The sequence below is a fragment of the Salvelinus fontinalis genome, chromosome 1, assembly GCF_029448725.1.
Source record: "Salvelinus fontinalis isolate EN_2023a chromosome 1, ASM2944872v1, whole genome shotgun sequence".
In the NCBI taxonomy this organism is placed as follows: Eukaryota; Metazoa; Chordata; class Actinopteri; order Salmoniformes; family Salmonidae; genus Salvelinus; species Salvelinus fontinalis.
The window spans coordinates 85,397,714-85,421,430 of NC_074665.1; the positions used below are offsets into that span (position 1 = coordinate 85,397,714).

At 48.0% G+C, this 23,717-nt stretch overlaps 1 protein-coding gene across 1 annotated transcript in view; it reads left to right on the forward strand.

The window, feature by feature from the left end:
* The window catches only part of LOC129862984 (integrin alpha-9-like), a 233,225-nt gene that overhangs the window by 24,522 nt on the left and 184,986 nt on the right, over positions 1 to 23,717 (forward strand). Inside the window, exon 5 of the mRNA XM_055935066.1 lies at positions 22,720 to 22,787. Within this exon, the coding sequence (XP_055791041.1) occupies positions 22,720 to 22,787 (68 nt within the window). The remainder of the gene's footprint in view (positions 1 to 22,719; positions 22,788 to 23,717) is intronic.

Here is a 23,717-nt window from a genome sequence, read left to right on the forward strand (position 1 = left end):
GTAGAAACATGTCCTTTTTGGAAAACTATACACAGTGTCTTCAGAAAGTATTTACACCCTTTGACTTTTTCTACAGTTTGTTGTGTTACAGCTTGAATTTAAAATGAGTTCAATTGTAGCCCACACATAGATACAATTATCTGTAAGGTCCCTCAGTCGAGGAGTGAATTTCAAAATCAGATTCAACCATAAAGACCAGGGAGGTTTTCCAATGCCTCGCAAAGAAGGGCACCTGGGAAGAGATTTTTGATTTACCAACTCCATGGCACAGGGTGTATGAGTTGATACATAAAACGACACAAGATCCAAGACTTCGTGCTTTTCAGCCAAAATTATTTTACAGAATTCTTTCCACCAACAAAATGTTGAATATTTGGGGCATACAATCATCACAGCTCTGCATATTTTGTTGTGAGGATAAAGAATCTATAGACCATTTGTTTTGTTATTGCCCTCAGGTAGCCTGCTTCTGGTCTCAGGTTCAGGAATGGCTGATAATGCATAACATTTATCTAAAATTACTCTTAGAAATAGCATTTTTGGGAGATCTGGAGAGACCTGGTCAGTCAATTACTAATATACTAACTAATACTCTTAGTAAAAGTATTTATCTTCAACTCGCAATCTGTGGATTCTATTCATTAGATAGATCCAAACTATATGTTAAACATCACAGCATAGTTGAGAGATATACAGTTGAAGTCGGGGGTTTTACATACACCTTAGCCAAATACATTTAAACTGAGTTTTTCACAATTCCTGACATTTAATCCTAGTAAAAATTCCCTGTCTTAGGTCAGTTAGGATCACCACTTTATTTTTTAGAATGTTAAATGTCAGAATAATAGTAGAGAGAATGATTTATTTCAGCTTTTTATTTCTTTCATCACATTCCCAGTGGGTCAGAAGTTTACATACACTCAATTAGTATTTGGTAGCATTGCCTTTAAATTGTTTAACTTGGGTTAAACGTTTTGGGTAGCCTTCCACAAGCTTTCTACAATAAGTTCGGTGAATTCTGGCCCATTCCTCCTGACAGAGCTCGTGTAACTGAGTCAGGTTTGTAGGCCTCCTTGCTCGCACACGCTTTTTCAGTTCTGCCCACACATTTTCTATAGGATTGAGGTCAGGGCTTTGTGATGGCCACTCCAATACCTTGACTTTGTTGTCCTTAAGCCATTTTCCCACTACTTTGGAAGTATGCTTGGGGTCATTGTCCATTTGGAAGACCCATTTGCGATCAAGCTTTAACTTCCTGACTGATGTCTTGAGATGTTGCTTCAATATATCCACATAGTTTTCCTCCCTGATGATGCCATCTATTTTGTGTAGTGCACCAGTCCCTCCTGCAGCAAAGCACCCCCACAACATGATGCTGCCACCCCCGTGTTTCACGGTTGGGATGGTGTTCTTTGACTTGCAAGCCTCCACCTTTTTCCTCCAAACATAACGATGGTCATTATGGCCAAACAGTTCAATTTTTGTTTCATCAGACCAGAGGACATTTCTCCAAAAAGTACGATCTTTGTCCCCATGTGCAGTTGCAAACCGTAGTCTGGCTTTTTTATGGCGGTTTTGGAGCAGTGGATATAGGACTTGTTTTACTGTGGATATAGATATTTTTGTACCTGTTTCCTCCAGCATCTTCACAAGGTCCTTTGCTGTTGTTCTGGGATTGATTTGCACTTTTCACACCAAAGTATGTTCATCTCCAGGTGACAGAACGCATCTCCTTCCTGAGCGGTATGATGGCTGCGTGGTCCCATGGTGTTTATACTTGCGTACTGTTGTTTGTACAGATGAACGTGGTACCTTCAGGCGTTTTTAAATTGCTCCCAAGGATGAACCAGACTTGTGGAGGTCTACAATTGTTCTTCTGAGGTCTTGGCTGATTTCTTTTGATTTTCCCATGATGTCATGCAAAGAGTCACTGAGTTTGAAGGTAGGCCTTGAAATACATCCACAGGTACACCTCCAATTTACTCAAATGATGTCAATTAGCCTATCAGAAGCTTCTAAAGCCATGACATATTTTTCTGGAATTTTCCAAGCTGTTTACAGGTACAGTCAACTTAGTGTATGTAAACTTCTGACCCACTGGAATTGTGATATGAATTATAAGTGAAATAATGTTTCTGTAAACAATTGTTGGAAAAATTACTTGTCATGCACGAAGTAGATGTCCTAACTGACTCTCCAAAACTATAGTTTGTTAACAAGAAATTTGTGAAGTAGTTGAAAAACGAGTTTTAATGACTCCAACCTAAGTGTATGTAAACTTCCGACTTCAACTGTATGGTGCGTAGAAATCCGAAGAGTGTGCCCAGCAGAGATAGGTGGGATGGGCTGAGGGAAACGGAGTGTTGGGGTGTGGAACTTGAGACAAGTGGGAGTGGAGTTGCTGGGCGGGGATAGAATGACGGTCAAATATGAAAGTCAAAAATAACAAAACTTACGTCATTACATCAGTCTCGGATGGTGGAGGGGCAGCTCTCGGGAACTGTTGGGGGGGATCTTGGATGGTTGGTTGCCTGGCGGTTGGGAGCTTTGGCCGATACGTCGCTGGTTCGGATCTCTCCGATTTGACTTGGTGTGAGATCTGTCAACATGTCCTTGGGCGGGGCGCTTGACCCTGGTTGCTCCTGTGGGTCACTCTTGATGGGAGTCTGATAGATTGCTGAATGTAATGTTGAGTGTCTTCACTGCAGGTAGATTGTATTTTTTAATATTCAATCAAAACTAAAAACTAAATTAGGCCACCTAAAGCAGACATTGACTATGCCTTCGAGCAAGGTGGTGTATCAACAACATTGTAGTTACTCCACAATACTAACCTAAATGACAGAGTGGAAAGAAGGAAGCTTGTACAGAATAAAAATATTCCATAACATGCATCCGGTTTACAATAAGGCATGAATGTAAAACTGCAATAAAATGTTGCAAAGAAATCGACCTATGTTTGTTGCAAACCCAATACAACACGCTACTGAGTACCACTCTACATATTTTCAAGCATGGTGGTGGCTGCATCATGTTATTGGTATGCTTGTCATTTGCAAGGACTAGAGTTTATGATAAAAAATAAACAGAATAGAGCTAAGCACATGCAAAATCCTAGAAGAAAACCTGATTCAGTCTGCTTTCCAACAGACACTGGAGACATATTTACCTTTCAGGAGGACAATAACCTAAATCACAAGGCCAAATATGCACTGGAGTTGCTTACCAAGATGACGTTGAATGTTCATGAGGGGCCTAGTTACAGTTTTTACTTAAATATACATGAAAATCTATGTCAAGACTTGAAAATGGCTGCCTAGCAATGATCAACAACCACTTTGAAAGAGCTTGAAGAAATTTTAAAAGAATAAAGTGCAAATATTGCACTGTCCAGGTGTGTAAAGATCTTAGAGACTTACCCAGAAAGACTCACAGCTGTAATTGCTGCCAAAGGTGATTCTAACATGTATTGGCTCAGTTGGTTGAATACTTATATAATCAATATATATTAGGGTTTTATTTTTCGTATTTCTTAAAAAAACATTATTTTTTTTTACAAATGTTAGAATATTTTCTTCCACTTTGACATGACAGATTATTTTGTGTAGATCATTGACAAAAAAAATATAATTAAATCCATTTCAATCCCACTTTGTAACACAAAAAAGTCAAGAGGTGTGAATACTTTCTGAAGGCACTGTACATGAATGGCTTCATACAAACAGACATTAATGTCATGGTTACTGCACAGTAACTTTCAATGGAATTCTTCCTTCAGCTCACAATGTACACAACATATAGACAGAGACACAGACTGAAGTTTATAAGGAGGATGAGGGGGAGAGGGCTTGTGTGTTTAAGCTGTGTGTGTACATCCTCATCCGTGTGTGTTTATGCTGTGTATACCCTCGGCCCCGGGTTAGACAGTGCAGGGAGTTTATCATGGCACACGTTCTCTCCAGGTCTCACAATGAGTTATAGACTTGCACACACGCACGTGCACAGACACACACACACAGACACACAGACACACAGACACACACACACACACAGACACACACACACACACACACACACACACACACACACAGACACACAGACACACACACACACACACACACACACACACACACACACACACACACACACACACACACACACACACACACACACACACACACACACACACACACACACACACACACACACACACACACACACACACACACACACACACACGGCTATCAGGCACCGTAAGAGCCTTGAAGTGTTCTCTCTCTCAAACCAACTCAAGAGGGAAATATGAGCTCAGTCTTGCAGGACCCAACACCTGGAGGTTCCAAGGACACACACAGACTTCATTATGCTGCTAAAGAATAAAATATTACACAGACACACACGCGCACACACATACACACACACACTTTGCTATGCTGCTAAAGAATAAAATATTACACAGAGACACACGCGCGCACACACACACACACACACACACTTCGCTATGCTGCTAAAGAATAAAATATTACACAGAGACACACGCGCGCACACACACACACACACACACACTTCGCTATGCTGCTAAAGAATAAAATATTACACAGAGACACACACACACACACACTTCGCTATGCTGCTAAAGGATAAAATATTCCACACACTAACCAGGTTTCCATCCAAACTTTTTATACGAGTGAAGTAGATGTCGGATAAAAATTGTCATGACGACAGGACTAATGGAAACAGAACATTTTTCTGTCTACTTTCCAAATGTCGTCAAAACAAAATAAGCTAGACATGGTGGGATCTTTTGTGTCTGTAAAATTAATAATGCGAGAAATGTCGGACGCTTTTATGTGCAAATATTGATATAATAAACATCATATTGAAGTAAACTTGAAGTCAAGTGAATGAAATTGTGTGTTCCTCCCACTACAACTCAGGAAAGCATGCAGTTTATTAGGATACAGATGAAAGTTATGAACTTCACTGGGTGGTGAAAGTCCACGGTGATCTTGATGCTCCTTTAGAATAAATATTGAGGGTCTTATTCTGGTGACATGATGATCGACGCTTAGCTGCCGTTTGACATAATCTTGTTTTTTTTGTCCACAATAATCTCATCAGGTAGGCTATACCCGAGATGTTGGCTGGAGCACACGTGCCAATACCAGAGTGGGCACATTCGCTATATAACACATCATTTTTTGTGACAAAATCATCAGTAGAGTTTGACATGCGATGGAAACCCATTAAACTTGTGCTTTTTATTTGGTGTGTTGGAATTTAACCGCAAAGGTATTTGTATGTGCACTACGTCATCACACTCAGCCTTTTATCTGCAACAAGTCAATTTGATGGAAACATCTCTGGTAGGAATATATTATTTTTGCAGTTTTTAGAGTATTCACATGACAATCTGTAGCCAATTTAGATTGAAACCTAGCTAGTGTTTAGGTCCAGCTAATTGAGGTAGAGATGTAGGAATGTGTATTCCCTCCATAGACTAAATTGCCACGGGGATGGGGGAACATAGCCATTTGAAGCTAGCCAGTAACTCCTCTAGTATGTGTTGACGTCATTTCAAAGGATTGAATGGAAGCTGTGGAGATCGGTAAGAAATGGCACTTCTGTATCCAAATATCTTATTCATCCATTTGGGGTTTTTAACTTCTTTGGTATAGGGGGCAGCATTTTCACTTTTGGATGAATTTCGTGCCCATAGTGAACTGCCTCCTACTCTGTCCCACATGCAAATATATGCATATTATTAGTACTATTGGATAGAAAACACTCAGAAGTTTCTAAAGCTGTTTGAATGATGTCTGTGAGTATAACAGAACTAATATGGCAGGCAAAAACCTGAGAAAAATCCAAACAGGAATTGAAAAATCTGAGAGTGGTCGTTGTTAAAGCCATCGCCTATTCAATTCCCTGTAATATATGGATCTGTTTGCACTTCATACACCTTCCACTAGATGTCAACAGTCAGTAGAACGTGGAATGAAGCTTATGCTGTGTTGTGGGACCGGATGGGAGGGGAATGAGTCAGTGGTCTGGCAGATTGCCAGTTCTTGGTCGCGCGCTTTCCTCATTATATCGTCTTGCATTCCATTACTTATAGAGACTGAAAAGAATTCTCCGGTTGGAACCTTATTGGATATAAATGATAACAACATCCTGAAGATTGATTCTCTACTTACTTTGACCAGTTTATTCGACCTGGAATATAACTTTTTGAAGTTTTCGTCCGACGTTTGTCTGCATCTGCGCGAGTGTTTGGACACGTGCACTACACATGCTAGTAAAATTAGCTAATTGGACGTAAGTAATGGACATTATCGAACAAAACAACGATTTATTGTGGGACTAGGATTCCTGGCACTGCATTCTGATGAAGATAATCAAAGGTAAGGGAATATTTATGATGTAATTTCATATTTCTGTTGACTCCAACATGGTGGAGAAATGTTGTTACTATCTGAGCGCCGTCTCAGATTATTGCATGGTGTGCTTTTTACGTAAAGTTTTTTTTAAATCTGACACAGGGGTTGCATTAGGAACAAGTGTATCTTTAATTAAATGTAAAACATGTATCTTTCATCAAAGTTTATGATGAGTATTTATGTTATTTGACGTGGCTGTCTGTAATTACTCCGGATATTTTGGAGGCATTTCTGAACATGGCGCCAATGTAAACCGAGATTTGTGGATATAAATATGCACATTATCAAACAAAACATAAATGTATTGTGTAACATGATGTCATATGAGTGTCATCTGGTGAAGATGTTCAAAGGTTAGTGATTCATTTTATCTCTATTTCTGGTTTTTGATACTACTATATTTTGCTGGGAAAATGGCTGTGTTTTTCTGTGGCAATGTACTGAGCTAACATAATTGTTTGGTGTGCTTTCCCCGTAAATCCTTTTTGAAATCAGACATGTTGGCTGGATTCACAACATGTATAGCTTTAATTCGGTGTCTTTCATGTGTGATTTCATGAAAGATTGATTTTTATAGGAATATATTTGAATTTGGCGCGCTACATTTTTTCTGGATTTTGGCCAAGTGGGACGCTACCGTCCCACCGATCCTAGAGAGATTTTAAGCAATAAATAGCCTGGTATGATGGTGCATTGATCAGTTATGCCAGTGGTGGGCAACTGCAGTCCTCGAGGGCCCGATTGGTGTCACACTTTTTCTCCATCCCTAACAAACACAGCTGATTAATCAAATGTCATTCTAAACTGAAGATCATGATTAGGTGATTATTGGAGTCAGGTGTGTTAGCTGGGGCTGGGGCAAAACTGTGACACCAATCAAGCCCTCAAACTGGAATTGCCCACCCCTGAGTTATACAGTTTCAAGCCGTTATTTGTGCGTTTTTGCACAAAATCAACCTTTAAAGTAACTGTCCAGTGATTCCAGATTTCTATGAAATATGACCTTTAATTCATGTTAAAAAGCAGCTTTTCTGTGTTTGAATGGTGTGGGCGTATACCAGTCAATAAAGATATTAATGGAAGTAGACCGCTGATTGGCCAGCTCATCCTGTTCAGGAGGATAACATCATTGTCTATGAGGAAATAGCATTTTTTTAAATGTTCTGTTTGAGAAGGGGTTTTTGAATAGTTTTTTCCTCCATTTATGCTTTGGCTACAGACGAGTATAGGATTAGTCAATAGCATTATTTGGGGGTATGAGTTAACAGAATATGGACTTTTAAAAGTGAGATATTCCCCTAACTATTTACTTTAAAACTACATCATTCTCGCATCCTCATGGCAAAATGTGAAGAATAGCATGAGATGAGCTTTTAAACAGCAAATGTGTATCTGTGTCCCATGGGGAAAATGTGAAGAATAGCATGAGATGAGCTTTTAAACAGCAAATGTTTATCTCTGTCCCATGGGGAAAATGTGAAGAATAGCATGAGATGAGCTTTTAAACAGCAAATGTGTATCTCTCTAAAAGCTACTAAACGATATCATAACCGCCATCGATAAAAGACAGTACTGTGCAGCCGTCTTCATCGACCTGGCCAAGGCTTTCGACTCTGTCAATCACCATATTCTTATCGGCAGACTCAGTAGCCTCGGTTTTTCTAATGACTGCCTTGCCTGGTTCACCAACTACTTTGCAGACAGAGTTCAGTGTGTCAAATCGGAGGGTATGTTGTCCGGTCCTCTGGCAGTCTCTATGGGGGTACCACAGGGTTCAATTATCGGGCCGACTCTTTTCTCTGTATATATCAATGATGTTGCTCTTGCTGCGGGCGATTCCCTGATCCACCTCTACGCAGACGACACCATTCTGTATACTTCTGGCCCTTCCTTGGACACTGTGCTATCTAACCTCCAAACGAGCTTCAATGCCATACAACACTCCTTCCGTGGCCTCCAACTGCTCTTAAACGCTAGTAAAACCAAATGCATGCTTTTCAACCGGTCGCTGCCTGCACCCGCACGCCCGACTAATATCACCACCCTGGATGGTTCCGACCTAGAATATGTGGACATCTATAAGTACCTAGGTGTCTGGCTAGACTGCAAACTCTCCTTCCAGACTCATATCAAACATCTCCAATCCAAAATCAAATTTAGAGTCGGCTTTCTATTTCGCAACAAAGCCTCCTTCACTCACGCCGCCAAACTTACCCTAGTAAAACTGACTATCCTACCGATCCTCGACTTCGGCGATGTCATCTACAAAATAGCTTCCAATACTCTACTCAGCAAACTGGATGCAGTTTATCACAGTGCCATCCGTTTTTATTTTTTTTATTTTTTATTTTTTATTTTTTGGGGGGTGGATCAGCTTAATATTGCGGAAAGAATGTTGCTTCCAATGTAATTGTCTGCATCATTTCCAATCCCCCATATTTTTTTGGGTAAATATATATATCCATTCACGTATGCATACATATACACATATATACATACACATACCTACATAGACATACATACTTTTTTTAAAGAGTATACCTTTATTATTATTCCCCGCAAACCCTACCACCGATCCCCCAATTGGAGTAAACTGATAAACATTTCTGTTTTTACCTTCAATTTATACATCTTATACACATTTTACAGACACAGTCTACTTTATAATAGTTCTCTCTTGTTTGTTCTTAGTCCTTCCTCTATTTCTGTTGTCCATCCAGTTTGATTTCCACTAGTAACTGTGCTATTTCACAATAGCTCCACACCTATACACATTTCACAGATCCCGTATGCCCTACATTGTTTATCTTGTTATTAGTCCCACCCTTCAGCTCCACTCAACCTTTCCCATGTATCTTCCAACATCATCCATTTCGGATTTTTATTTGCCATATATTTTTCAACTGTGCTGTGATGCTTCACAAAAGATTTGAATCTTCCTATTCTCATAGCTTCCACGGATTGTAAATTAAAAATAAACATTTTTTGCTAAAATAATTATTATATTATTGATTGATTTGACTATGACTTTTCAAATCCCCCAGTATTGCTATCTGTAGCGTTAGTTCTACGCAAATGTTGCAATTCTTCAACCATTCCTGGACCTGTGACCAAAAACGAGCTACATGCGGACAATACCAAAATAAATGGTCTAATGACTCTGCCTCCTCACAGCAGAATCTACAGAGCTGGGAAGATTGTATCCCCCATATATATAACATTCTATTAGTTGCAAGAATTTTGTACAATAATTTAAATTGAAAAATTCGAAGTTTTGAATCCGGCGTTGTTTTGCGTATCAATTCATAAACCATGTGCCATGGAATGGGTACATCGAAAATCTCTTCCCAACTATTTTGCAATTTATATGGCACAGCTGTAAGTTTTTTGGTCCTTAAATGAAATTGGTATATGTTTTTATTTATCACACTTTTCTTTAACCATTTATGTTCTTTAATATAAGGCCGACATACAAGTTCCTTACTTATATCCCCTTCCACCTGCCTCTTCCATTTTTGTGGTAATGCCGCAATTAATTGGTTGTAATTTTGGGTAGAGCAGACATTTCCATATGTCTGTGTTAGCTGCATGTGTGACATTACTCCACCAGTCCTATTTATGATATCATTCACAAAAATTATACCTTTTTTAAACATTTCTTCGATAAATACAGTTTTTTTTATCAATTACTATATTTGAATTTAACCACAAGATTTGTTGTACTATTTGTTCCGTCCTTTCAGGTGGATTAAACTGAAATTGCAACCAACTTTCTAAGGCTTGTTTAAAAAATAAAGATATTTTGGAAATTATTGCCATCCGTTTTGTTACTAAAGCACCTTATACCACCCACCACTGCGACCTGTATGCTCTAGTCGGCTGGCCCTCGCTGCATGTTCGTCGTCAGACCCACTGGCTCCAGGTCATCTACAAGGCTATGCTAGGTAAAGCGCCGCCTTATCTCAGTTCACTGGTCACGATGGCAACACCCACCCGTAGTACGTGCTCCAGCAGGTGTATCTCTGTCACGCCCTGGCCTTATTATTCTTTGTTTTCTTTATTATTTTAGTTAGGTCAGGGTGTGACATGGGAAATGTTTATGTTTTGTTGGTTTTGGGTGTTTATTTGGTAAAGGGGTTATGGGGTGTAGTAGATGGTTTTGTGTTGAGTGTATATGTCTAGTGTTGTCTATGTTGGTTAGTTATCTAGGAGAGTCTATGGTTACCTGAATGAGTTCCCAATTAGAGACAGCTGATTTCAGTTGTCTCTGATTGGGAGCCTTATTTAGGGTAGCCATAGGCTCTCATTGGTTGTGGGAAATTGTCTATGTAGAACGTTTGTAGCCTGTATGTATGTGCACAACGTTTGTAGCTTCACGGTCGTTTTGTTGTTTTGTTATTTTGTTTAAGTGTTTCGTGTTTATTGTTTGTCATCTTTTAAAATAAAAGAAGATGGCTTATTTTCCAACTGCTGCATTTTGGTCCGTCAATCCGCCACACGATCGTGACAGAATTACCCACCATAGGACCAAGCGGCATGGAAGGCGGCAACAGGACCTACCCACAAAGGATTTCTGGACATGGGAGGAGATACTGGATGGTAAGGGGCCGTGGGATCAACCTGGAGAATATCGCCTCCCTCGTGAAGAGCTGGAGGCAGCGAAAGCCGAGAGGAGGCGATATGAGGAGGCAGCACGGAGACAAGGCTGGAAGCCCGTGAGTACAACCCAAAAATTTCTTGGGGGGGGCCTTAAAGGGAGTGTGGCGAAGTCAGGTAGGAAACCTGCGCCTACTCCCTGTACTTACCGTGGAGAGCGAGAGTACGGGCAGACACCGTGTTACGCAGTAGAGCGCACGGTGTCTCCTGTACGCGTGCATAGCCCGGTTCGGTACATTTCAGCTCCACGTATCGGCCGGGCTAGACTGAGCGTTGAGCCATATGTCATGAAGCCGGCCCAACGCATCTGGTCACCAGTGCGTCTCCTCGGGCCGGCGTACATGGCATCAGCCTTACGCATGGTGTCCCCGGTTCGCCTACATAGGCCGGTGCGGGTTATTCCACCTCCCCGCACTGGTCAGGCGACGGGGAGCATAGAACCAGGTAAGGTTGGGCAGGCTCGGCGTTCAAGGGAGCCAGTACGCCTGCACGGTCCGGTATTTCCGGCGCCACCTCCCCGCCCCAACCCAGTACCACCAGTGCCTCCTCCACGCACTAGCTATATGGTGCGTGTCTCCAGCCCTTTACCACCAGTGTCTAAACCACGCACCAAGCCTCCTGTGTGTCCCCAGAGTCCTGTGCGTCCTGTTGCTGCTCCCCGCACTAGCCCTGAGATGCGTGTCCCCAGCCCGGTGCCACCAGTCCCGGCACCACGCACCAGGCCTACAGTGCGCCTCAGCCGGCAGGAGTCTGCCGTCTGCACAGCGTTGACTGAACTGCTCGTCTCCCCAGCGCCATCTGAGCCATCCGTCTCCCCAGCGCCATCTGAGCCATCCGTCTCCCCAGCGCCATCTGAGCCATCCGTCTGCAATGAGCCTGCAAAGCCGCCCGTCTGCCATGAGCCTGCAAAGCCGCCCGTCTGCCATGAGCCCACTGAGCCGTCCGCCAGACAGGAGCCGCTAGAGCCGCCAGCCAGACAGGAGCCGCTAGAGCCGTCCGTCAGACAGGATCTGCCAGAGCCGCCAACCAGACAGGATCTGCCAGAGCCGCCAACCAGACAGGATCTGCCAGAGCCGCCAACCAGACAGGAGCAGCCAGATCAGTCAGCCAGCCATGAGCAGCCAGATCCGTCAGCTAGCCATGAGCAGCCAGATCCGTCAGCTAGCCATGAGCAGCCAGATCCGTCAGCTAGCCATGAGCAGCCAGATCCGTCAGCTAGCCATGAGCAGCCAGATCCGTCAGCTAGCCATGAGCAGCCAGATCCGTCAGCTAGCCATGAGCAGCCAGATCCGTCAGCTAGCCATGAGCAGCCAGATCCGTCAGCTAGCCATGAGCAGCCAGATCCGTCAGCTAGCCATGAGCAGCCAGATCCGTCAGCTAGCCATGAGCAGCCAGATCCGTCAGCTAGCCATGAGCAGCCAGATCCGTCAGCTAGCCATGAGCAGCCAGATCCGTCAGCTAGCCATGAGCAGCCAGATCCGTCAGCCAGCCATGAGCAGCCAGATCCGTCAGCCAGCCATGAGCAGCCAGATCAGTTAGCCAGCCATGAGCAGCCAGATCAGTTAGCCAGCCATGAGCAGCCAGATCCGTTAGCCAGCCATGAGCAGCCAGATCTGTCAGCCAGCCATGGGCCGTCCCTCAGTCCGGAGCTGCAGTCCCTCAGTCCGGAGCTGCAGTCCCTCAGTCCGGAGCTGCCATTCCTCAGTCCGGAGCTGCCCCTTACCCTGGAGCTGCCCCTTACCCTGGTGCTGCCCCTTACCCTGGTGCTGCCCCTTACCCTGGTGCTGCCCCTTATCCTGGTACTGCCCCTGACCCTGGTACTGCCCCTTACCCTGGTACTGGTCCTTAGTCCGGAGCTGTCCCTTAGTCCGGAACTCCCCCTTAATGCAATGGGGTTAATGTGGAGGGGGGTCGTTTGGAGGAAGCCTAGGAGGGGGTTAGGTACTGTGGTGACGTGGGGACTACGACCAGAGCCGGAGCCGCCACCGTGGAGGGGAGCCCACCCAGACCCTCCCCTAGACTGTGTATGGTGCGCCCGGAGTTCGCGCCTCAAGGGGGGGGTTATGTCACGCCCTGGCCTTATTATTCTTTGTTTTCTTTATTATTTTAGTTAGGTCAGGGTGTGACATGGGAAATGTTTATGTTTTGTTGGTTTTGGGTGTTTATTTGGTAAAGGGGTTATGGGGTGTAGTAGATGGTTTTGTGTTGAGTGTATATGTCTAGTGTTGTCTATGTTGGTTAGTTATCTAGGAGAGTCTATGGTTACCTGAATGAGTTCCCAATTAGAGACAGCTGATTTCAGTTGTCTCTGATTGGGAGCCTTATTTAGGGTAGCCATAGGCTCTCATTGGTTGTGGGAAATTGTCTATGTAGAACGTTTGTAGCCTGTATGTATGTGCACAACGTTTGTAGCTTCACGGTCGTTTTGTTGTTTTGTTATTTTGTTTAAGTGTTTCGTGTTTATTGTTTGTCATCTTTTAAAATAAAAGAAGATGGCTTATTTTCCAACTGCTGCATTTTGGTCCGTCAATCCGCCACACGATCGTGACAGAATTACCCACCATAGGACCAAGCGGCATGGAAGGCGGCAACAGGACCTACCCACAAAGGATTTCTGGACATGGGAGGAGATACTGGATGGTAAGGGGCCGTGGGATCAACCTGGAGAATATCGCCTCCCTCGTGAAGAGCTGGAGGCAGCGAAAGCCGAGAGGAGGCGATATGAGGAGGCAGCACGGAGACAAGGCTGGAAGCCCGTGAGTACAACCCAAAAATTTCTTGGGGGGGGCCTTAAAGGGAGTGTGGCGAAGTCAGGTAGGAAACCTGCGCCTACTCCCTGTACTTACCGTGGAGAGCGAGAGTACGGGCAGACACCGTGTTACGCAGTAGAGCGCACGGTGTCTCCTGTACGCGTGCATAGCCCGGTTCGGTACATTTCAGCTCCACGTATCGGCCGGGCTAGACTGAGCGTTGAGCCATATGTCATGAAGCCGGCCCAACGCATCTGGTCACCAGTGCGTCTCCTCGGGCCGGCGTACATGGCATCAGCCTTACGCATGGTGTCCCCGGTTCGCCTACATAGGCCGGTGCGGGTTATTCCACCTCCCCGCACTGGTCAGGCGACGGGGAGCATAGAACCAGGTAAGGTTGGGCAGGCTCGGCGTTCAAGGGAGCCAGTACGCCTGCACGGTCCGGTATTTCCGGCGCCACCTCCCCGCCCCAACCCAGTACCACCAGTGCCTCCTCCACGCACTAGCTATATGGTGCGTGTCTCCAGCCCTTTACCACCAGTGTCTAAACCACGCACCAAGCCTCCTGTGTGTCCCCAGAGTCCTGTGCGTCCTGTTGCTGCTCCCCGCACTAGCCCTGAGATGCGTGTCCCCAGCCCGGTGCCACCAGTCCCGGCACCACGCACCAGGCCTACAGTGCGCCTCAGCCGGCAGGAGTCTGCCGTCTGCACAGCGTTGACTGAACTGCTCGTCTCCCCAGCGCCATCTGAGCCATCCGTCTCCCCAGCGCCATCTGAGCCATCCGTCTCCCCAGCGCCATCTGAGCCATCCGTCTGCAATGAGCCTGCAAAGCCGCCCGTCTGCCATGAGCCTGCAAAGCCGCCCGTCTGCCATGAGCCCACTGAGCCGTCCGCCAGACAGGAGCCGCTAGAGCCGCCAGCCAGACAGGAGCCGCTAGAGCCGTCCGTCAGACAGGATCTGCCAGAGCCGCCAACCAGACAGGATCTGCCAGAGCCGCCAACCAGACAGGATCTGCCAGAGCCGCCAACCAGACAGGAGCAGCCAGATCAGTCAGCCAGCCATGAGCAGCCAGATCCGTCAGCTAGCCATGAGCAGCCAGATCCGTCAGCTAGCCATGAGCAGCCAGATCCGTCAGCTAGCCATGAGCAGCCAGATCCGTCAGCTAGCCATGAGCAGCCAGATCCGTCAGCTAGCCATGAGCAGCCAGATCCGTCAGCTAGCCATGAGCAGCCAGATCCGTCAGCTAGCCATGAGCAGCCAGATCCGTCAGCTAGCCATGAGCAGCCAGATCCGTCAGCTAGCCATGAGCAGCCAGATCCGTCAGCTAGCCATGAGCAGCCAGATCCGTCAGCTAGCCATGAGCAGCCAGATCCGTCAGCTAGCCATGAGCAGCCAGATCCGTCAGCTAGCCATGAGCAGCCAGATCCGTCAGCCAGCCATGAGCAGCCAGATCCGTCAGCCAGCCATGAGCAGCCAGATCAGTTAGCCAGCCATGAGCAGCCAGATCAGTTAGCCAGCCATGAGCAGCCAGATCCGTTAGCCAGCCATGAGCAGCCAGATCTGTCAGCCAGCCATGGGCCGTCCCTCAGTCCGGAGCTGCAGTCCCTCAGTCCGGAGCTGCAGTCCCTCAGTCCGGAGCTGCCATTCCTCAGTCCGGAGCTGCCCCTTACCCTGGAGCTGCCCCTTACCCTGGTGCTGCCCCTTACCCTGGTGCTGCCCCTTACCCTGGTACTGCCCCTTATCCTGGTACTGCCCCTGACCCTGGTACTGCCCCTTACCCTGGTACTGGTCCTTAGTCCGGAGCTGTCCCTTAGTCCGGAACTCCCCCTTAATGCAATGGGGTTAATGTGGAGGGGGGTCGTTTGGAGGAAGCCTAGGAGGGGGTTAGGTACTGTGGTGACGTGGGGACTACGACCAGAGCCGGAGCCGCCACCGTGGAGGGGAGCCCACCCAGACCCTCCCCTAGACTGTGTATGGTGCGCCCGGAGTTCGCGCCTCAAGGGGGGGGTTATGTCACGCCCTGGCCTTATTATTCTTTGTTTTCTTTATTATTTTAGTTAGGTCAGGGTGTGACATGGGAAATGTTTATGTTTTGTTGGTTTTGGGTGTTTATTTGGTAAAGGGGTTATGGGGTGTAGTAGATGGTTTTGTGTTGAGTGTATATGTCTAGTGTTGTCTATGTTGGTTAGTTATCTAGGAGAGTCTATGGTTACCTGAATGAGTTCCCAATTAGAGACAGCTGATTTCAGTTGTCTCTGATTGGGAGCCTTATTTAGGGTAGCCATAGGCTCTCATTGGTTGTGGGAAATTGTCTATGTAGAACGTTTGTAGCCTGTATGTATGTGCACAACGTTTGTAGCTTCACGGTCGTTTTGTTGTTTTGTTATTTTGTTTAAGTGTTTCGTGTTTATTGTTTGTCATCTTTTAAAATAAAAGAAGATGGCTTATTTTCCAACTGCTGCATTTTGGTCCGTCAATCCGCCACACGATCGTGACAATCTCACTGATCATCCCTAAAGCCAAAACATAATTTGGCCGACTTTCCTTCCAGTTCTCTGCTGCCTGCGACTGGAACGAATTGCAAAAATCTCTGAAGTTGGAGACTTTTATCTCCCTCAACAACTTTAAACATCTGCTATCTGAGCAGCTAACTGATTGCTGCAGCTGTACATAGTCCATCGGTATATAGCCCACCCAATTTACCTACCTCATCCCCATACTGTTTTCATTTATTTACTTTTCTGCTCTTTTGCACACCAGTATCTCTATTTGCACATGATCATCTGATTATTTATCACCCCAGTGTTAATCTGCTAAATTGTAATTATTTGCTCCTATGGCCTATTTATTGCCTACCTCCTCATGCCTTTTGCACACATTGTATATAGATTCTCTTTTTTTTTCTTTTTTCCCCTACTATGTTATTGACTTGTTTATTGTTTACTCCATGTGTAACTCTGTGTTGTTGTCTGTTCACACTGCTTTGCTTTATCTTGGCCAGGTCGCAGTTGCAAATGAGAACTTGTTCTCAACTAGCCTACCTGGTTAAATAAAAGTGAAATAAAAAAAATCTCTGTCCAATGGGGAAAATGTGAAGAATAGCATGAAGTGAGCTTTAAAATTGCAATAATATGTCTGACTCATGACAATGTGTAGAAAAGCATTATAAAACTGTACATTTTTCAAGTGTTTTGAAATGCAGGAAATGCAGGAAATACCCATCCATCTATATACCCCTCAAGAGAGGCATAATAAGTCATGTCAAACTATGTAGAATTGCAGGAAATGCAATTATTTGTCCCCTCCAATATCTACGCCCTAATTTCACCCTTGATTCCCTCGCAAATGTTTTCTTTAGGAAGCTGTGTTGAAAAACACTATTGGCCTGGTGTTTTTCAAGGCGTTTAAGAATATTTGCAGACTGAAATTATTAAACTTTTTTTTAACCAGTCGAATCAGGAACAATATTCATATTTACAATGACGTCCTGGTAGTGAGAGGCAGACTGGAGCCCATTTTCAAATAGCGTCTCAGAGTAGGAGTGGTGATCTTGGATATTCATTATTATCTAAAAGGCAGAACTGATCCTAGATCAGCACTCCTACTCTGAGACTCTTTATGAATATGGGCCCTGATACAATACTATAGGCTGTAGAGTATGCATTACCTACTTCCCTGTAGGAGGGCTACAGCCTGGGACCATGTAGGAGGGCTACAGCCTGGGACCATGTAGGAGGGCTACAGCCTGGGACCATGTAGGAGGGCTACAGCCTGGGACCATGTAGGAGGGCTACAGCCTGGGACCATGTAGGAGGGCTACAGCCTGGGACCATGTAGGAGGGCTACAGCCTGGGACCATGTAGGAGGGCTACAGCCTGGGACCACGTAGGAGGGATACAGCCTGGGACCACGTAGGAGGGCTACAGCCTGGGACCATGTAGGAGGGCTACAGCCTGGGACCATGTAGGAGGGATACAGCCTGGGACCATGTAGGAGGGCTACAGCCTGGGACCATGTAGGAGGGCTACAGCCTGGGACCATGTAGGAGGGCTACAGCCTGGGACCATGTAGGAGGGATACAGCCTGGGACCATGTAGGAGGGCTACAGCCTGGGACCATGTAGGAGGGCTACAGCCTGGGACCATGTAGGAGGGCTACAGCCTGGGACCATGTAGGAGGGCTACAGCCTGGGACCATGTAGGAGGGATACAGCCTGGGACCATGTAGGAGGGCTACAGCCTGGGACCATGTAGGAGGGCTACAGCCTGGGACCATGTAGGAGGGCTACAGCCTGGGACCATGTAGGAGGGCTACAGCCTGGGACCATGTAGGAGGGATACAGCCTGGGACCATGTAGGAGGGATACAGCCTGGGACCATGTAGGAGGGCTACAGCCTGGGACCATGTAGGAGGGATACAGCCTGGGACCATGTAGGAAGGCTACAGCCTGGGACCATGTAGGAGGGCTACAGCCTGGGACCATGTAGGAGGGCTACAGCCTGGGACCATGTAGGAGGGCTACAGCCTGGGACCATGTAGGAGGGCTACAGCCTGGGACCAACCTCTTTTACCATGTGTTAGGAGGGCTACAGCCTGGGATCACCCTGTTTTACCATGTGTTAGGAGGGCTACAGCCTGGGACCACCCTGTTTTACCATGTGTTAGGAGGGCTACAGCCTGGGACCACCCTGTTATACCATGTGTTAGGAGGGCTACAGCCTGGGACCACCCTGTTTTACCATGTGTTAGGAGGGATACAGCCTGGGACCACCCTGTTTTACCATGTGTTAGGAGGGCTACAGCCTGGGACCACCCTGTTATACCATGTGTTAGGAGGGCTACAGCCTGGGACCACCCTGTTTTACCATGTGTTAGGAGGGCTACAGCCTGGGACCACCCTGTTTTACCATGTGTTAGGAGGGCTACAGCCTGGGACCACCCTGTTTTACCATGTGTTAGGAGGGCTACAGCCTGGGACCACCCTGTTTTACCATGTGTTAGGAGGGATACAGCCTGGGACCACCCTGTTTTACCATGTGTTAGGAGGGCTACAGCCTGGGACCACCCTGTTTTACCATGTGTTAGGAGGGCTACAGCCTGGGACCACCTTGTTTTACCATGTGTTAGGAGGGCTACAGCCTGGGACAACCCTGTTTTACCATGTGTTAGGAGGGCTACAGCCTGGGACCACCCTGTTTTACCATGTGTTAGGAGTGCTACAGTCTGGGACCACCCTGTTTGACCATGTGTTAGGAGGGCTACAGCCTGGGACCACCCTGTTTTACCATGTGTTAGGAGTGCTACAGTCTGGGACCACCCTGTTTGACCATGTGTTAGGAGGGCTACAGCCTGGGACCACCCTGTTTGACCATTTTAGGAGAGATACAGATTATGATCAATACCTTCCTACCGGGGTGGCAGGTAACCTAGTGGTTAGAGCGTTGGGCCAGTAACCAAAAGGTTGCTAGATTGAATCCCTGAGCTGACAAGGTAAAAATCTGTTGTTCTGCCCCTGAACAAGGCAGTTAACCCACTTTTTCTAGGCCGTCATTGTAAATAAGAATTTGTTCTTAACTGATTTGCCTAGTTAAATTAAAAAAAAATCTGTTTTAATTAGTCCACTGTCAGGTTTCTCTGCCCTCAAAGTAATTTATAGGCCTTGTACATTCTAACACAATGAAGGTGGTTTGAAAAAGGATCTATAGAAAAGCATTTACCTAGTATGTCCTATACAAGTATCATGACCTACGTCCCTATTCCCTACATAGTGCACTACTTTTGACCAGAGCCCTATGGGCCGAGAGGGAATGATGTGCCATTTGGGACTCAGATTATGATTTAATTAAATGATTTCTTTTTCAAAGGAAGGCCTTTATTTCTTGATTTGACTCGCAGGTTGAGCTTTTTTAGTGTCTTCCTTTCTGCATTTGTCGCCAATCGCACGGAGCCACTCCTGCCAAGCAACTAGGCACAGGCACAGACACACACAGACACAGACACAGACACAAAATCACACACACACAGACACAGAATCACACACACACAGACACAGAAACACACACACACAGACACAGAATCACACACACACACACACACACACAGAATCACACACACACACACACACACACACACACACACACACACACACACACACACACACACACACACACACACACACACACACACACACACACAGAGACAGAAACACACACACATACACATACACAGAAACACATACACAGAAACACACACACACCTACACAGAAACACACACACACATACACAGAAACACTCACACATACACAGAAACACACTTACACATACACAGAAACGCACTTACACAGAAACACACACAGAGAAACACAGACACAGAAACATACACAGAAACTCACATATACCCCCCCGAGAGGCAGAGTTCTCCCCCCCAAGAAGCAGAGGGCCCCCCCCCCCCCCAAGAAGCAGAGTGCCCCCCCCCAAGAAGCAGAGTGCCCCCCCCCCCCAAGAAGCAGAGTTCCCCCCCCCCCCAAGAAGCAGAGTTCTCCCCCCCCCAAGAGGCAGAGTTCTCCCCCCCCCAAGAGGCAGAGTTCCCCCCCCCCCAAGAGGCAGAGTTCTCCCCCCCCCCCCCCCCCGAGAGGCAGAGTTCTCCCCCCCCCCCCCCCCCCCGAGAGGCAGAGTTGTCCTCCCCCCCGAGAGGCAGAGTTGTCCTCCCCCCCGAGAGGCAGAGTTGTCCTCCCCCCGAGAGGCAGAGTTGTCCTCCCCCCGAGAGGCAGAGTTGTCCTCCCCCCCGAGAGGCAGAGTTGTCCTCCCCCCACCCCAATAGAGGCAGAGTGCTCCCCCCCACCCCGTAGAGGCAGAGTTGTCCTCCCCCCCGAGAGGCAGAGTTGTCCTCCCCCCCGAGAGGCAGAGTTGTCCTCCCCCCCGAGAGGCAGAGTTGTCCTCCCCCCGAGAGGCAGAGTTGTCCTCCCCCCCGAGAGGCAGAGTTGTCCTCCCCCCACCCCAATAGAGGCCGAGTGCTCCCCCCCACCCCGTAGAGGCAGAGTGCTCCCCCCCACCCCGTAGAGGCAGAGTGCTCCCCCCCACCCCGTAGAGGCAGAGTGCTCCCCCCCACCCCGTAGAGGCAGAGTGCTCCCCCCCACCCCGTAGAGGCAGAGTGCTCCCCCCACCCCGTAGAGGCAGAGTGCTCCCCCCCACCCCGTAGAGGCAGAGTGCTCCCCCCACCCCGTAGAGGCAGAGTGCTCCCCCCCACCCCGTAGAGGCAGAGTGCTCCCCCCCACCCCGTAGAGGCAGAGTGCTCCCCCCCACCCCGTAGAGGCAGAGTGCTCCCCCCACCCCAATAGAGGCAGAGTGCTCCCCCCCACCCCGTAGAGGCAGAGTGCTCCCCCCCACCCCGTAGAGGCAGAGTGCTCCCCCCCACCCCAATAGAGGCAGAGTGCTCCCCCCCACCCCGTAGAGACAGAGTGCTCCCCCCACCCCGTAGAGGCAGAGTGCTCCCCCCACCCCAATAGAGGCAGAGTGCTCCCCCCACCCCAATAGAGGCATAGTGCTCCCCCCACCCCAATAGAGGCAGAGTGCTCCCCCCCACCCCAATAGAGGCAGAGTGCTCCCCCCCACCCCAATAGAGGCAGAGTGCTCCCCCCCACCCCAATAAAGGCAGAGTGCTCCCCCCCACCCCAATAGAGGCAGAGTGCTCTCCCCCACCCCAATAGAGGCAGAGTGCTCCCCCCTACCCCAATAGAGGCAGAGTGCTCCCCCCCACCCCAATAGAGGCAGTGTGCTCCCCCCCACCCCAATAGAGGCAGTGTGCCCCCCCCCACCCCAATAGAGGCAGAGTGCTCCCCTCCCCAATAGAGGCAGAGTGCTCCCCTCCCCAATAGAGGCAGAGTGCTCCATAGAGGCAGAGTGCTCCCCCCTACCCCAATAGAGGCAGAGTGCTCCCCCCCACCCCAATAGAGGCAGTGTGCTCCCCCCCACCCCAATAGAGGCAGTGTGCTCCCCCCACCCCAATAGAGGCAGTGTGCTCCCCCCCTCCCCAATAGAGGCAGAGTGCTCCCCTCCCCAATAGAGGCAGAGTGCTCCCCTCCCCAATAGAGGCAGAGTGCTCCCCTCCCCAATAGAGGCAGAGTGCTCCCCTCCCCAATAGAGGCAGAGTGCTCCATAGAGGCAGTGTGCTCCCCCCCACCCCAATAGAGGCAGAGTGCTCCCCACCCCAATAGAGGCAGAGTGCTCCCCACCCCAATAGAGGCAGAGTGCTCCCCTCCCCAATAGAGGCAGAGTGCTCCCCTCCCCAATAGAGGCAGAGTGCTCCCCTCCCCAATAGAGGCAGAGTGCTCCCCTCCCCAATAGAGGCAGAGTGCTCCCCTCCCCAATAGAGGCAGAGTGCTCTCCCCCACCCCAATAGAGGCAGAGTGCTCCCCACCCCAATAGAGGCAGAGTGCTCCCCTCCCCAATAGAGGCAGAGTGCTCCCCTCCCCAATAGAGGCAGAGTGCTCCCCTCCCCAATAGAGGCAGAGTGCTCCCCTCCCCAATAGAGGCAGAGTGCTCCCCTCCCCAATAGAGGCAGAGTGTCCAAGTTTGAGTTTTTGTTGAATGCGGCCTTACTTTGCAGTTTAATGCGTTCCAATTGGAACCCTATCCCCTATATAGTGCACTACTTTTGATCATGGCCCATGGGGATCTCATACGGTTCTGGTCAAAAGTAGTGCACTATATAGGGAATAAGGTGCCAATCTTTCTTCCCCCAGTTTCCAGATTTTTACTTGGCCTGCGCTGAAGACTTTGACGAGCTCCATATGGAATGCAAGGAGAAGTGGAGTATAAATGCTGGCTCAGGTACACAGCAAAATCATTTGTGGTTTGTTTTTTCTTTGCAGACTATAAGCAGAAGTATGGGGAAGAGCACGGCTCGTGCCAAGCGGGGATAGCAGGCGTTTTTACTGAGGTCAGTAGCAGTGCATTCTCCATGTTCATCTCTTCTCATCCTCTAATACATGCGGTACTGCTCTGTGTGTGTTGCTGTTATCTCAGGCTGCTCTTTCAGTCTGGGATACCCTTTAATGGTAGAGAAAACACATGAGCACACACACACACACCACAACAGACACACACCAGACACACACACCACACCACTCCACACACACACCAGACACACACACACCAGACACACACCAGACACACACACACACACACAAGACACACACACACACACACACACACCAGAACCACCAGACACACCAGACAGACGCGCGCACACACACACCACAGAAACACACACACACACACACACAACACACACCCCACACACCAGACGCGCTCACACACCAGACACACACACACACACACACACACACACACACACACACACACACACACACACACACACACACACACACACACACACACACACACACACACCAGAAACACACCACACACACACACACACACCAGAAACACACCACACACATACACACACACACCAGACACACACACACACCAGACAGACACACGCACACCAGACGCACACCACACACACACCAGACAGACGCGCGCACACACACACACCAGACACACACCAGACAGACGCGCGCACACACACACACACCAGACACACGCCAGACGCACACCACCCACACACCAGATGTACACCAGATGCACACCACACACACCAGACGCACACACACCAGAAAAACATCACACACCAGACAGACACACACCAGACGCACACCAGACACACACCAGACGCACACCACACACACACACCAGAGATGCTCGCACACACACACACACACCAGACACACACACCAGACGCACACCACACACACACCAGACGCACACCACCCACACACCAGACGCACACCACACAACAGACACA